Source organism: Pelodiscus sinensis, chromosome 18, assembly GCF_049634645.1.
Source record: "Pelodiscus sinensis isolate JC-2024 chromosome 18, ASM4963464v1, whole genome shotgun sequence".
NCBI lineage: Eukaryota > Metazoa > Chordata > Testudines > Trionychidae > Pelodiscus > Pelodiscus sinensis.
In genome coordinates this window covers 9039896-9053144 of record NC_134728.1, presented here as the reverse complement: position 1 = coordinate 9053144, position 13249 = coordinate 9039896, and the positions used below count along the sequence as shown (strand labels likewise).

Sequence of the window (13249 nt, the reverse complement as noted above, 5' to 3'; positions counted from 1 at the left end):
CACCACAAGAATACAAATAATAAACAACAGTAAGTGTCTAGGCAGAAGTGACTCACTCTCAGGAGGGTGCCCACCTGCTCCCCTATGAGGGCAGGTTCTGCAATTACAGTCACAGGTAATGTGCTTTCTATGGCAATGCAATAAATATTACTAAGCCCAGAGGGTAAAAGTCTACCCCTTTGGAGAGACAGAGGAGTTACACACGTTGGCAGAGAGGGTAGCTGAAATAGCCAGGAGCACACTGGTCACACGAATACCCTTCGAATCCAGTTCGACACAGACACTGGCCGCTCTCACCATCGCAGGTGCCGTCGTACTGCCCCGGGCCTGCACACTGACATGCTGGAAAGAACAACAGGCCCGTGTGAATTGCTTGTCTGCTAGTCCTTGTGGCACTGAGGGAATCAGGAGGCACCTTCACTGTTCACAGCCCTGGCTAATCCCAGCACAGCACAAGGCCTCCCATTAGACTGGACTGCTGGATGGGGCTCATTTCCCTAGCCTTGGCCAGAATAATCAAGTCTCATCTGTGTGAGATTTACAAATACAAGACTCCCTCCCCCCCAGGATTTCAGTCACAGGAGCTCACAAGGATAGAGGGGGAAGGGGATGAGAACGCCTTGACTCCACAGGCCTTTGCTGACAGACCTTGGTGAACCCTGAGCAGCCCCAATGTCTCTCAGGATGCAGGAGAGGCAGATATTAACTGAAGGGGAATTCCTGCACAGCTCCCCAGAAAGGCCAAGGGAATCCAGCCGGGTCAGGCCCGTTCTGGCAAATCTCAACAAAAGTCGTGGGAATGTGTGACTTGAAGCGGGACTGAGGAATTCTCCTTTCCCAGCAGGGAGAGGGGAGTGTGCTGCCATCAGCACTGCTCAGAGCAGCCACCAGAGACATTTGTGAGAACGTAGAGGAAACCGGCTTGATAGGCCCATGTCACTCACGCTGGCAGCCAGGTCCGTAGTGCCTGGGCGCACACTGATCGCACTGAGCTCCCTGGAAGTTGGGTTTGCACACACACACTCTCCATTGAGAGTCTTTGCGGCAGGCATTCCCTTGTGTCCCGGCAGCGTTGCAATCACAGTCTGCAAAAGGGGGCGACAGGAACAACAGAAGCCCCTTTTAGTAAATCTCCACCAGCAGCCAGCCTGGGCTAACAGGCAAAGCACAGGTCCAGGAGCCAGAAACGCTACGGCCACATCTCCACCTGCCGTGTCAGAGATCGACTTCCTACTGATTCAGTGGGTCTAGTTAGGACCCGCTAAATCAAGTGCTGAGGGCACCCCTGGTTGGTGCTGGTACTCCTCAATTCACGAGGAGTAAGGGAAGCAGACAGGAACATACCTCCCTGCTGTGAAGACTAGGGATGTGAAGGACGAGTCGACTATCTGATAAACAAATGCTTATCGGATAGTCAACAGGAGAGTTGACTAGTCGTTTCCCCCCCCACAATCCTTGGTGCCTCTATCAGAATGCTGTCTATACAGTAGGGATGAAGTTTTGTTCACAGGGTGCTGTGATAATTCATATCAGGTAGAGGAAGCAAGAGGGGGGTGAAGAGGGGAGTACTTCAAAGTGGCGGTGCCACATAGAGCCTGGGGTCAGCTTCTCCGTGAGGCTCTGTGGCTTTGAATGCCACCGGGAGCCCGACATCAGGCTCTTCGCAGCATTTCAAAGTGGCAGCGCTGCATGGAGCCTGGGACTCCCTAGCTGACCATGGGTTGCTGCTTTGAAATGCTGCGTGGAGCCCGGGATCAGCTGGGGACTCCAGCCGACCCCAGGCTCTGCAAGGTGCTGCTGTTTTGAAATGCCACGGGGAGCCCAGCATCAGGCTCCTCGCGGCATTTCAAAGTGGCAGCACCGCTTGGTGCCCGGGATCAGCTGGCTATACTTCAAAAGTGGAGGCGTCCTATCGAATAGTCAATGCAAAAATGCTTGGCTCAGGTATGTTGAATCCAACTATGTTATTTACATAGCTGGAGTTGCCTACCTGAAGGCGAACTTCCAGGTCTAGTATAGACCTGGCCTTAGATTCAAACCCCAATTCTGCCAGCGAGTCTCTGTCAGTTCATCTCTTTGTCTCTCTCAGCAGGAATGCTGGCTAGAATACCATCTGTACAATGGGGATGAGGCTTTGTTCACAGGATGCTGTGAGGATCCATTACAGGTCAGCCCCACCGCCCAAGAGTGACATGAGGAGACTCTATAAGCCCTCCAATAACCAAGGCAGCTGCTCCAGCAGGTTGCAAGGGCCGGCTCACAGCAGCATCCCCTGTTACGTGGTGCATTCTAAGCACTTCAGAGTTCCACGGGGGGGGGGGGGGGGGGAGAGTGCACAAAAGCGCTAGCTCAGCCATGTTGGATTCCCTCAGTACTTTAGTCTGTCTGATGCAGGAAAAGGGGGTGAAAGAAGAGATGGGGAGAAGGAGGCAGAAGTTTTATTTTAATGGGAGGGAAGGGGTAGGAACCAGAGGAAAAGAGCTTCCTGCTCAGCAAAGAAAACCCTGTCTGGAAAATAACAGATTAAACCATCAGAGGGAAGAAAAAGGTTATCTGGAGTAAACATGAAACAATGGAGAAGTCTGTGGGAAAAGCAGAGACACCCAAAAAGACTGTGGAGATGAGTCATGAGCTTGAGGGGTTAGAATTTTCCCCGAGAGAGGCTGGAGGAAGAGGACGGGAAAGGTTACAAGTGCAAATGCAAGACACAGCAACGGATTTTACACAAGGTTTGCCCCCAAGCATTCAACTGCCATGGTCATTCAGGCTAGGCGCACCTGGCCTGCAAGGCAGATTTTCAGCAGTGGAGGATGCTGGCACAGAGTGTTTATAAGCTTCCTCAGTGCCTAAGGATATGAACTGTGTACAGATGTAAGAAAAGGATGGTCTTGTGGTTGAGGCATGGGATTGGGACTAGGGAGCCTCAGTTTCTAGCCCTGCCACAGACTCCTTGTAGCCTTGGACAGGGTCCTCAGCCATAGATTTTTAAGGCCTGACAGGACCATTGTGACCATCTCTTCTGACTCCTGCTTGAAGCCCATAAATGCTCTCTGCCTCCATCCCCCCCACGCTTAGACAGGAATCATATTTCCCTTCTTCCCCTTGCCTTGTCAATTGCAATTGTAAGCTGTTTGAGCCAGGGATAGTCTCTTCCAACTTGACTCTGCAAAGCCTGCCAGAGAGGGACCCTGATCTTAGTTGGGCCCTGCGTGCTACAACGACAATGAACCACAACAACTGTAATTCTAAATCGCGGTTGGGATTGGTGTAATCTAGGAGAGGGCTGCAGGACCGATCAATCCAGGATAAGTTGCAGTGCACAGAGTGATCTCAGAAGAGGTAAGTAAAACAGCAGGGCTTACGTATTATCTGTCCAGCAGGAAGCACCTGTTCTCCAGTATCATTGTGAGAGAAAGCTGGAACAGCTGTGAGGAGAAAGAGCCATTGCAAACATTACATTTGTGCTCCGTACAGACCCCAATCTGGGCCTGGCTGCAAACTGAACGGATTTTAAAAAGCCCGCATTAACAATATCCCTCCCAAAACGTCACCTTCTTCTCTATTTGAAAAATGAGGGGGGAAGATTCAGGATTTAGCCCAAGGACTCCACTTCCCCCTATCCCCAGTGTCACTACCAGAACAAGGCATTGGGTTGCTCTGTGCTCATAGGTGTGGTGAGCAGCGTGCAGCCTGCTGACACCACACAGGGAGAGGAGTATACTGTCCATGCACTGTCTGCAAAGATGGATGCTCTAAATTTAGGCTTCCTGGTGTCCTCTTTGCACAAACAGGGTTTCAATCCTGGTTTCTCATTAACCAGGGTCTGAGGAGTTTTAGCTACCACGCGTCTCTGTGGACGGCCCCCCTCTCTCTCCATGCTAACGTGACACTTACGGTAGCAGTGTGGGAAGTCTAGGTATCCTTCTGCACATGCATCGCAGAGCTCCCCCGTGTAATTTGGCTTGCAGTAACAACGACCAGTTAGGTCCTCACAGGTGCCATCGGTGAACTCCGAGTCACAGTTACAACCTGCAGAGAAGGGGAACAGTCACTGGGAGCTCCCATTATTGAGAGAAACCCGCCTTTCCCAGTCTGTGTTCACACAAGAGGTTTCTAATTGCAACCAACAAGCTAGGAGCACAGCTGGAGAGTCCATGAGTACAGCTAGACTACACTATTTTTTCTCCAAAAAAAGCTACGCTAAATGCACTCTGCATTTTGCATAGCTTTTTCTGATTCTTTTGTCGGAAGAAGCTTTTCTAACACTTGGCCCATCTAGACTGGTCCAAATATCAGAAAAAAAAACCCTTTCAAAAGCCCCCTTATTCCTCATGGAACGAGGAATACAGGGGCTTCCAAAAGAGCGCATTTGCTCTTCCACAAAAAAAGCAGATGAGCAAACGTGTTCCCTGGACGTGGAACAGTTCTTGGAAAAATCAGTGTAGTCTAGACATACCTTGGGAGACTTACAGTCCAGTCCCTTTCAAAAACAGAAGGTGTGTGTGTCTCTCTAAAATAGCTCAAGCTTGGCAGAGCTTCTGCTGCTGAAGTCACCTTGGAATCCCCGCACTGAAGGAGCCAACAGGAGGCTACAAAAAGCTGGGCTCTGCTCCTCGAGATCTTGCTTCTGAAAGGGTGGGAATTCTGGCTAAGGCAGGCTCTGCTGAAGATAGCAAAAGCCACCAAACCAGGTGCCAGAAGCAAATCCACCAAGACTGCCAGAATGCCTTAGGTTTCCCATAGAGATGTGCGTATGCATCTCCTGTTTCAGAAAGTCATCCCCTGTTGGGTCATATGGGGCCACGTCTCCGCCCCTTTCAGGCCTCTGAACATGCATCTGCAGCTGATTACAACAACAAATGACAGATAGACAGACTTTCTGCACACGCCAATGGTTATGCATGCAAGACAGGCGCATGGGTGAGCGTGACCATGAACATTCCAAGGCTGGCAGAACAATGGCCCTGAAGGTACACCAAACACCCCCACCAAATAACAGCAAGGGCTGCTATCCAGCTGTTAAATGAAAATCCAGAAGCTGCATCTCTAAGCTGCAGGGCAGCCCATACTCACGGTAGCAAACGTAGGGTGAGTCTATCGAATGGTCAGGGGATTTATAGTATCCAGGGATGCACCTCTCACAGTTGATGCCAGTTGTATGATGCTGGAAAACAGTTGAGTAGAAGGGCATCAGTTACTCTACCCATCGGGGGGGAGGAGAGACACGGTTATCTACCAGACTATGGTACCAGGTAGCTTTGTGACATGGCAACATTAGGCCATCAAATAAAGGAAAGAACAAAGATTGCTCAAAACTCCACTCGTGTAGGACTGGGTTTCGGTCTCTAGCTAAACTCAGGCAAATTCTGTTTGGCTTCAGGGTTTGGTATTAAGTTTCCCAGCTGCCTTGCATTCAGGAAGTGAGAATAACCGATTTCATAAAAGCATGGCTAGTCGTGCTCTACCCAGGTCCCATGCCACTATATGGCACTTGGCATGAAATTAACACGTCAAAGAACTTTTGCATTGCCATGGTAATATTTTAGAGAGTAGAGAGAGCAGCATGGTACTGATGTGTAAGCAGTGACACAGACAAGTGGTAGTATTTGGGCACTGTCAATTGGGGTTGAATTGTTCAGAAGCCCAAGCATTAGCCTAATTCTGCTCCCATTTGAAGTCAGTGATCAAACTCCTATTAAGTGGAAGCAGAACAAGGCCAGTGCCCAGTGCTTCTGAAAACCCCACCCATAACGCACTAGCCAGGCATTTCCAAGGTTACGCTAGCAGACAGGTGCCTATGGACTATGCCAACACTACAGCCACTGGTGCATGCTCCTTTATCCCGATGCCAAGAGACCAGATTTCCTGGGAAACCAACAGAAAACATGAGAGCTCCTGATCTGTATGTTGCCCGCAAGGCAGCACAATAATTCAGCCTGACAGTCACAACCACAAGGTGCACTTCCCTCCACCCCAACTTACTTGACACTCCAGGCAGACACCTCCCCCTTTATACTGGTCATCATGATTTTTGCTGGCCTTGTGGCGATCGACCTCGGGATCATAGTAGCAGTCGTAGGCATGGCCATTGCAATTGCACGCTATAGGTAAAGAGACAGGAGCGTAGCGGTTATTATGCTCCTCTGGGTTACCGATCCCCATTCTCCAATGAAACCACTGATGGATTTAAACTCCCTCTTCCCCTCTCCCGGATGAAGGGATGAGAGGAGTGGAATAAGTGCATTGCACGGGGGTTACATGTAAAGGAGGAATAAAGCTCAAAAAGGGCCAAAGGGACAGTTAATCACTCAAGCTTTCAGATATCTACAGTCTACGAATCAAGGCTGGGTGTCTCGGGAGAACAGGCACTCTAGCAGGGCTTTGGCATGGTGGGAGGGGAGAAAAGGAAATTATCCAAACTTTGGTGCATTCACAGTGGTTTGGTGCATACATGCAAGTCAGTTCTCAATTTTATCCAATTAGAGATGGGCTGAACTGTAACATTAAACACACGGTCAGAGGACGTTGGCTGGGTTTCTTTTAAAATCCACGGGAACAATATCTAGCAGACTGGTACAGAGTTCCTACATCCCAGAGTGCATGTGTTTCAACTGATCTTCACGATTCACTTTCCCAGCCCAGCACGAATTCCAGTGCTGGCATCTACTGAAGGATTCTGGCTATGCAAATAAAGAGGTAGGTAAATCTGACCAGAGTGCATCTTCAGGGTAGAACTGAGCAACCGGGATGACTGCATAAAGTTTAGGACCAAGGCAAGAAGGGGCCCAGAATTAGCACTCAGGCTCAACTAAGCAGATATTGTAGAAGCCTTCACAAATCAGAATAATCCAATGTCACCTCTAAATTACCAAATCCCAGTGACCAGAAGTTACCACCACCCAGGGACTTGTCTGAAATGGCTTAGTGATCTCAGTCCAGTCCCCAGCGGAGAGAGGAACAAGTCACAGAAACAACATTAAAATCAACAGCTCTGCTGCCAGCCACCCTAGAACAATTCAGCCTCATCGCTCTATAGGGTGATCCATCCAGGTCAGGATTGTGGTTCATTGATGGAGCAGCCTAAGGGACTCTAATAGCTCCCCTGACCATGCTAGATGTTCTGTGCATAAAGGACTTTACCTTCCAATGCTGACAATTCAGCCATTTATAGGAACCTTAAATTCCCGACCAAGGACCAATGGAGAGACAGCCCATAATGAATGGAGGGGGAGATTTAATGCAAGGCCCAGCGGGAGCTCCAAGAAGGACTGTGCTATGAATTCCTTCTCCAAGCACCGGGCACGCAGGGGGCTGTGTGTGCTGCTTCCCCTGGTGTGGCTGGTCAACTCAGTACACAAGGGACATGTGAGCACACGGGAGAGCAAGCATATTTCCTGGGTGCACCAGGTCCATGGACCTTCAGAACAGAGGAGATAACATTTTAACCCACTCCCCAGAAAACCAGTTCAAGCCCACGGAGCATTAGGAACGGTATTCTACAGCAGAGCTTTAGGGCCAACCCTAAAGCGCCCCATGCAGAGGCTGTGAGGTTAATCTTAGGGATGTGGGGGTAGTGGAGATGGTTGCAAAACATGGAACGAACAAGCTAAACAGCAGGAAAGAAGAAAACACCCAGCTCCCAACAACCTACGTTTGCATTCATTAGCGCTGTCGGTCGTAGCTGGTTTCCAGGGTAACTGGTTGAAGCCCGGGCAGCAGCGATCACATGAGCCGCCACAGGTGTTGTGTTGACAATCACACTGCAGCCTGCAAAATGAAAGGTGAGAGAGCAGAATTACTTCCAAGCCAGGTCACTGAACACAGAGGATTTGGCTGGAGAAATAACTAGAGCAGGCCAGAAAGACCTTCCCGGGGTTTAAAAAAAAAAAAAAAAAAGGGAAAAGTCTCAAACTGTGATGAAAAGTTAAAACCACAAAAATTTTATTGGGCAGCTATTCTGAGAATAATTCCACTTGGGGAGAACCACCAATCAGCCTGGCCTCTTTGCTTCTCCAGACCCAGAGCGAGAGTAGAGGAGAAAAGCAATGAGCCATGGTGTTCAGCATTTGCCGCTGTCCTTCAGACAGAAAGTGAAACCAACAGGAGCCTTCCAGCCAGGTATCTGGAGAGCCATCATTTTAATTTTCCCAATGGAACATGAAATTTTTGCAAAACTGAAATTTCCCCACAGCGTTAAGAAAACTCTTTATTCATTCTGGTGAAAAATTCCTGAGCAGCCCTAAAACAAACAGCACGAGAGGAACTGTTACCAAGTTGCTTCTCTTCCGGCAACTTTCTGGATCAGGGGACAGATACTTCTCAATGCCAGTGTTTGGATTTGGGGGGTCAACTGAGAATAGGTCATTTATGCCCAGGTCTTTGATGTTCAGAGCTTTCTACAAACATGCAGGACCAGGTCCCTGCCTAAAAGAACTTGCAATTTAGATGGATACAATGCAAAAGATCAGCACTTTTTAGTCAAGACAACTTTTCACTTAATTGGAATCAACATGAACATGCACCCCAAGACATTTCCTGTGCCCTCTAAAATGCAATGCAATTCCATCTGGTGCAAGCCCATGGGCTTTAGCTGGATCCCACCAAGCCAGTTGGGAGTTTTGCCATTGACTTCAACAGGGATAGGATCAGAACCATTGGGAACAAAGAACTGTATCACCCTCCTCTGACCCCCATATGCACTAAATCCAAGCCCTGTGAAAAACGCTCTGCCCACCCAGACATTTGTACAGTGCCAGCTTATGAGAAGGAAGCTGCTGTCCTTACCTCTTCAGACTTTGATGAAAACCCATGTAAACTAGAGAAACAACACCATCTGCTCCCATTTATAGACAGGCAATTGGTATCAGAAACATGCCTCATCATTCATGGGAGCTTTGCCAAACTAACTCACCTAAATTCACCCTTGCATTTCTGGGAAGTGGGCTGGCCCAGGCCATACTAGCATGGGTGTGTTCACTGGGGACAAGCCCAGTGGCAGGAAGAGCAAAGCCAAGCCTTGCTACATGTCCACTGGGAAAAGGTGCGTTAGCAGCCAAGACAGACCTACTTTCAAATCTGGAGAGCAAAATGGGAACAGGAAGAAAACTCAAGGGCACGTGAGCATTCTGCAACAGCAGCCCAATGGCACAGAACGGACAGCTGCCTTAGAAGAGGTTCAAATACTTGCTAGCTAAAAGATGTAGAGCCAAATCAGCTCCAGCCTCCCAGTGCTGGAGAGGCCGGGCTGGGTTGTGCAGCACATCCTCTTCCCTTCCCCAATGCTCCGGGGCTGGAGAGGCCGGGTCAGACCACATGGCACACTGTCCTCTGGAGCGGTAGGGGCTAGGCCAAGCATGCACCCGCTTGCTCCCCTCCCTATGGTTAGAAGGGGAGCAAGTGCACAGCACCCCATCCCACCCCCAGCCCTACCTTCATCCACTACCCACGTGTATATTGCCTTCTGATCTGGAGGAAATTGACTCTTCTGTACTATACTGAATCTAGGTATATTTAAGCCTGTCTCAGCACAGGGGGGTGAACTAAACAACCTGTTAAAGTCCCTTCCAGCCCTATATTTCTCATTATTTTTATTGGGGTGGTGCCTTGAATCCTCAGTTGTGGACAAGACGTTGCTGTGCTTGGCTCTGTACAAATACAGAACAAAGGACAATCCCTGTCCTAAAGGTTTGTAATTGAACTATGCCTTATTCCAAACCTTCCGCCCCCTTCTCCTCTCCCCCCACCAAGATGGACAAGAGTCTACAGAAGTGGGGAACAGTTCTCCAAACCAAGCACAATAGTCTCTGATTTCATGCAGGAAATTTACAAGTCGAATAGATGCAGGGGACCCTTGCTGGACAGCATTCGAGAGTACTCTTCACAAGACTTTTGAATACTCCAACCAGTTGGGAAATCAATATAACCTGTCCAGACAGCAGCCTCCCAACATTCAGCACAGTAAATGGCGTGATACCATCTGGATTTTAATTCAGTCAGAACAAAAGAAAATTGCAGGCTTTCCTCCATTTGTATCGTCTTGTCTTGCCCTGGCATTTGAAGATGTAGGACATGAGCTGTCAGACACACTGCACTTCCCAGTCAGGAGGGTTACACGCAGATTTATGAGGGTATGAGGAGGCCTGACAGCTGCCGTAGATGACACTATAACCCCATCGGGCTCAAAGCCCACTGCTGCATTTGCTGACAGCCTCCCCGCATGCAATGTCAAGCTTGGTATCTCAGTGTGCTGGCTCTATGGCTTCATACCACAGAGACGTCCTGTCAGTAAAACAGGGAGAGATGGGCCTAATTATCTCTGCATACCTGCTCTGCTGGGAGGCTACACACTGCTGCTGTCAAAGCCTTTGAAAAAAATGGGAGTATTTCCAACAGTATTTCTCCACTGAAAATTCAAATTAATCCCATTTCTCCCTAACCACCCAAGTTAATTGCCATGGAGCTTGGCCCCAGGTAAGGCAAGAAAAAGGAGGTCGCTTCCCATCTCTTCCTTGTAGAGGCAGTTCTGACTTCTGTGCCTTCCTTCCGGGAAGCTAAACCCTGCTATAATTACTGCTGAATTACAGCTGGCTGCCTCTCCCACCACACTTCCAGTGCTGCCTTGATATTGTCTGGTTTGCTATCCGTTTCCAGTGGCTCCATTTTATGTTCTTCCGTTTACATCATCTGTTTGTCCAGACATATCCCAAAGGACCTTGGAGAGGTTACTCACTGACTGTACGAAGAACACAACTCAAACACTTTCCCCACAAGGTAAGAGCAGCCAACTCTGGGGTGAAATGTGGCAGCTGTATAAACAGCATGCTGCAATGTTACCCAGCTGCTTGGGACAAGAAGCAAAGATGATAAATGCATCCAAATGAAACCAAAGGCGGAATTCTGGAAGTCAGAATATAATAATGAACAGAGCTAGTGTTTGGCTGGGATCCAACAGGTCTGCTGCCCTCCCTTCATTTTATTCTCCTCTTGGGAGAGCATCCCCAGCAATAGTTATTCATATTCTCTCTCTCTCTCTCTCTCCCCCCCCCTCCCCCAGGTAATCACTCTGCCCTGGTGCATCTGCTTTATTCTGCAGCATTGATACGAGACAACGAACACATCCAGCAATACTTTTTCAAACAAAATCAAAAAATTATCCAGTTGACATATTTGCTGAACTATTCATTAGGAGAGAGGGGAGTACCCCAATGCAGATGCGCTTTTCAATACCTCCTTTGTTTTAATTCTTTGCAGATTTTAACGTTGGCTGGAACCTGCTGGAATTTTAGTACACAAGATCCAAAACCACTACATGATCCGTATGAGAAAGAAATTCGTGTTTCTTCAGGTCCAGCTGACTCTACCCAGCCCATTCATGAAAGCAACACAGGCTGCAAACAGATGGCTAAGACATAAAGCTCTCATGGTTATCAGAAACTATGTGGCGTTTCTAGCTGGAAACACAGATGAGGGGGAACTGTGGGCTAGAAACGTAACAGCTCTGCAGTTCCTGCTCCTTTGCAAAGACTACCCATTTACTCTTTCGGATTAGTTTTATATATAAAAAAGTCAACATAGCCGGTACTCTTTATGAGTGGCGCTAGCCAATGAGATCTCTTCTCCCATGAACAGAGCTAGTGTTTGGTCAGGATCCAACAGGTCTGCTGCCCTCCCCTCATTTTATTAGACAAATATGGAGTAAAGCATTTCTCCGCATGGGTCAAAGAGTTGGTGCTGGGCTCAGTGAATTTTACACCCAAGAAAGATGCTTGGCAAGGATCCTGAATGGAAGGATTGTCTACTGCAGGGGTGGGGAACCTTTTTAGGGTAGGGGGCCACTGACCCACAATAAAATCAGTCAGGGCCACACAGCGCGGGCTACCCAATGCTGGGGAGAAGGGCTGAGCCTTGGGGGCCAGATCCAGTCAAGCCAGAGGCCAGATCTGACCCTCCAGGCCTGAGGTTCCCCATCCCTGATCTAGTGGCTAAGGCCCCGATCTAGAATTACAGAGACATGGGAGTCAATTCCCAGTTTGACCACAAGCTTCCTGTGCAAGCTTGGGAAAAACCTTTGGTCTTCCCTGTTCCTCAGTTTCCCATCGGCAAATCAGTGACATAGCCACAGGTGGCCCTGAGTAGGCCATGGCCCAACCACTTTTCACCCAGGCCCACCCATGGTAGCCAAGTTGACCCTGCTACACCCAACTCTCCAGCTGAGGAGTGAAGTCAGGGCTGATCCCACATCGCCAGCGCTCTAGCAGGAGAGCAGGGACAAGGTGCGGGGGGCTTACTGCCCACCCACCCACCCAAAGTCAAGGCTCACTCCATCAGGCCCTTCTGGCTACACCACTGCAGCAAAATCCCCACCTCACCGGTGTGTTGTGAGGATAAATGTATGGACAGCTGTTTAGCACTTGGGTCTCATAACAAAGGGGGCCATATAAATTCCAAGACATAATGAAGGCCTCAGCACTGTCTCTGCTCAGCTGCCTATGTGACCCCAGCAAGGTGCTCGGAGCCTAATGGGGAAAAAACAATGCTAGAAGTGAGGGAGAATTCAGTCCCAAAGCTCATTCAGTCCTCAGCTATTATGCTAAAGCTGCTACACTGGGGTGCCCACCAGTGTTCTCTGCAAGCTGAGCACTTGGACGGCCCCCCCCCCAGGATAGATTCAAATGCCACTCAGCTGATTAGCAGATAGCTCACAGCCGGCAAGCAGGTGTTTCTACTGGTGGTGCACATCCATATAAGTCTCAGTGCACATAGCAAAAACTATTCAGCACATGGACAGAGAAAATTAGAGGGAACGCTGGTGCCCACTGAGGTGACACTGGTTGAATAAAGGACCACAGTGTGCTAAGAACCAGACTTAGCCTGCTGAAGTTGTCCATTCTTATAGGTGCATGTTTCTTAATCAGTGTTTTTCTTTAAATTAAAGCAAAAGTCTCCAACCCCTCCCCTCCTACTAGCCCGTACATGTACATTACTTGATTTGCACTTTGAGGCCTTGCTTTATATTTTGCTTCCCCGCCCCTTTGACAAGGGAATGTTTTGTTTAAAACCTGACTGTTTTATATTGGAACAAGGACCATGCATGTTCCCCACCAAACTGGAGAGCTTTGCCTTCCGCCTACACTTTGGATCTAGACAATGTTTTGTCTGTTGCAACCCAAATACGTGACTCTCCAGTGCTTATGTCTGAAGATCAGGTGTCAAGGATATACTTATGTTGTGCTTATGTTGTGCTATTTCT

The 13249-nt window shown here is 48.8% G+C and overlaps 1 protein-coding gene across 2 annotated transcripts in view; it reads right to left on the bottom strand.

Annotated features, from left to right (window-relative positions):
* LAMA5 (laminin subunit alpha 5) overlaps positions 1–13249 on the bottom strand; it is a 186506-nt gene that overhangs the window by 75843 nt on the left and 97414 nt on the right. For both annotated transcript variants that reach the window (XM_075901088.1, XM_075901089.1), the window contains exons 7-13: positions 7652–7767; positions 5983–6101; positions 5074–5164; positions 3895–4029; positions 3363–3425; positions 945–1085; positions 205–342 (exon numbers count right to left, since the gene is read on the bottom strand). In XM_075901088.1, coding sequence (XP_075757203.1) covers positions 205–342; positions 945–1085; positions 3363–3425; positions 3895–4029; positions 5074–5164; positions 5983–6101; positions 7652–7767 — 803 coding nt within the window. The remainder of the gene's footprint in view (positions 1–204; positions 343–944; positions 1086–3362; positions 3426–3894; positions 4030–5073; positions 5165–5982; positions 6102–7651; positions 7768–13249) is intronic.